Genomic DNA, 2,244 nt, shown 5'->3' with positions numbered 1-2,244 from the left:
AGATCATAACACGGTGAAACCCCGTCTCTACTAAAAAATACAAAAAAACTAGCCGGGCGAGGTGGCGCCTGTAGTCCCAGCTACTCAGGAGGCTGAGGTAGGAGAATGGCGTAAACCCAGGAGGCGGAGCTTGCAGTGAGCTGAGATCCGGCCACTGCACCCCAGCCTGGGCGACAGAGCGAGACTCCGTCTCAAAAAAATAAAACAAAAAAATTAAAAACTTGGGCCTTCATGTCAATGAAGATCAGGACAAGCCGTGTGGCCACAGGGAAAGGAGCCTGCCCTGCCCGGCCCCCAGCCCCTGCTTCACCCCAGCCCCTGCCCCGCGCACACACCCGTGGGCCTGGCACACCGGGAAACGCTTCTCTGGCACGCTGTCCAGCATCTCCTGCATGCCACACACGCAGTACTCCATCACCATATACGTGGGATGCTAAGGACACACAGCTCAGGGGGCGGCCCCACTCACAGGCCCAGGGAGCACAGGGGCCAGAGAAGGGGTTCTGGAGGGACCCTCCGCAACCACCCGGCCCCTCTTCGGACCAGGCCCACCCTGCCCTCACACCCCTCTGAAAAGGCCCCAGCGTCTGGGAGGAAGGAGCCTCCATGGGAGTGGAGGACAGGGCTGACTCTGGGGCAGTGTTCCTGCAGGACTCGCGTCCCCCACCCGCCCATGGGCGGCGGATGATACCTCCTGGACGCCCCCACAAGCAGGCTCGGGTCCACACAGGATGGGGCCCACGGCCCCTGACTGCGTGACTCTGAACACAGCCCCAGCCTCAGGACCACTTCTGCTCTTGCTCTGGGCACAGGGCCTCAAGCAAAGTCCCCGTAGGGAAGCTGTGCCCGTAAGACCCATGGGGGGAGTCTACCGATGACACAAGGACACGCTCAGCCACGACCAAAATGGCCCACAACATTCAGCCTGCGTGGCCTGCCTCAGGCAGACCCTGGCCACACCCCGCTTAGCCTTGGAGAAGACTATGAGAAAATAGGGTCTTGACACCACACGGCTCCAGGACACAGGACACAGGGGCCGGGGCTTGGGGCCTGTTTCAGCAAGCTGCTCAGCCACTGCCACAATGGTTGACTTCCAGCAAGCCAGGGAAGGCCACTGCCCTCGTGTGCCAGTCTCCTTCAAGTAGACAGGAAGGGGAGCAGGCCTCGGGGCAGGCGGACCCAGGGCCCCAGCCCCTCCCACGGAGGCCCCGCGGCCCCAACACCAGAAAGGATATATTTTCTGCTTTTCTTCGTTGTATAACACGTCCACCAGCTGGATGACATTTTTGTGCCGTAACCTCCTCAGTAGTTGAATTTCCCTGGGACAGAGAGGACAGGGGGGTGTCAGCCAACCTCAATGTCAGGACGATGACCAGGATCCCTGGAGTTGGGCCTCCCCATCTCCCCATGGAGGTGGCGCACCTCCGCCCTTCCCTGGAGAGAAGCCGTGGGTTCACAGAGCTGGGGCAGGGCCCTGCAGGGGCCACATGTCCAGGCTCGGGGCGGTAGGGGGTGGGAGCACAGCACCCTCCAGTCTGTCACCAGCTAGTGAGAGCTTTGGAGCACACAGTTAGGACACTTTTTTTTTTTTTTTTTTTGACACGGAGTCTTGGTCTGTCACCAGGCTGGAGCACAGTAGCCCAATCTCAGCTCGCTGCAACCTCTGCCTCCCGGGTTCAAGCGATTCCCCTGCCTCAGCCTCCCGAGTAGCTGGGACTACAGGCATCCGCCACCACACCTGGCTAATTTTTTGTATTTTCGTTGAGACAGAGTTTCACCATGTTGGCCAGGCTGGTCTCGCTCTCCTGACCTTGTGATCTGCCCGCCTTGGCTCCCAAAGGACACTCTGAATTGAGCTTCGTAACTCAGTAACAGTTTTGCTTCCTAGAAACCGGACTACTGCAATGGCAGCACAGATGGAAGCTGGGCCACGGCAGGAGCCAGGGTGGGTTGGGGTCCTGGTGACGGCTCTGTCACACAGTACAGCCCCCTGCCGCCAAGGGCTCCCAGCTCTTCAGAGGGTCCCACTCCTTGGAGGGTGGGCCGCAGGTGAGCTGGAAGCATGGCCCATAGGAAGGGGCACCAGGAGAAGCCACAGAAGGAGACATCGAGGGGTCCTGCCACGCCCACCCGCCTGTCACTGCCCACTCTGCAGCTGCCCCCCTGCCGTCCACACCCACCCGCCTGTCACTGCCCCCTGCAGCTGCCGCCCTGTCTGCCTGTCACAAGGGTTGGCCCAGCAGG

General features: G+C 60.8%; 1 protein-coding gene across 2 annotated transcripts in view; it reads right to left on the bottom strand.

Annotated features, from left to right (window-relative positions):
• STK11 (serine/threonine kinase 11) overlaps nt 1-2,244 on the bottom strand; it is a 27,882-nt gene that overhangs the window by 13,724 nt on the left and 11,914 nt on the right. For both annotated transcript variants that reach the window (XM_011997394.1, XM_011997395.1), the window contains exons 2-3: nt 1,236-1,319; nt 336-425 (exon numbers count right to left, since the gene is read on the bottom strand). In XM_011997394.1, the coding sequence (XP_011852784.1) occupies nt 336-425; nt 1,236-1,319 (174 nt within the window). The remainder of the gene's footprint in view (nt 1-335; nt 426-1,235; nt 1,320-2,244) is intronic.

Source organism: Mandrillus leucophaeus, unplaced genomic scaffold (assembly GCF_000951045.1).
Source record: "Mandrillus leucophaeus isolate KB7577 unplaced genomic scaffold, Mleu.le_1.0 Scaffold54, whole genome shotgun sequence".
NCBI lineage: Eukaryota > Metazoa > Chordata > Mammalia > Primates > Cercopithecidae > Mandrillus > Mandrillus leucophaeus.
The sequence above is the reverse complement of the archived record's forward strand: the minus strand, read 5'-3'. Positions and strand labels throughout refer to the sequence as shown.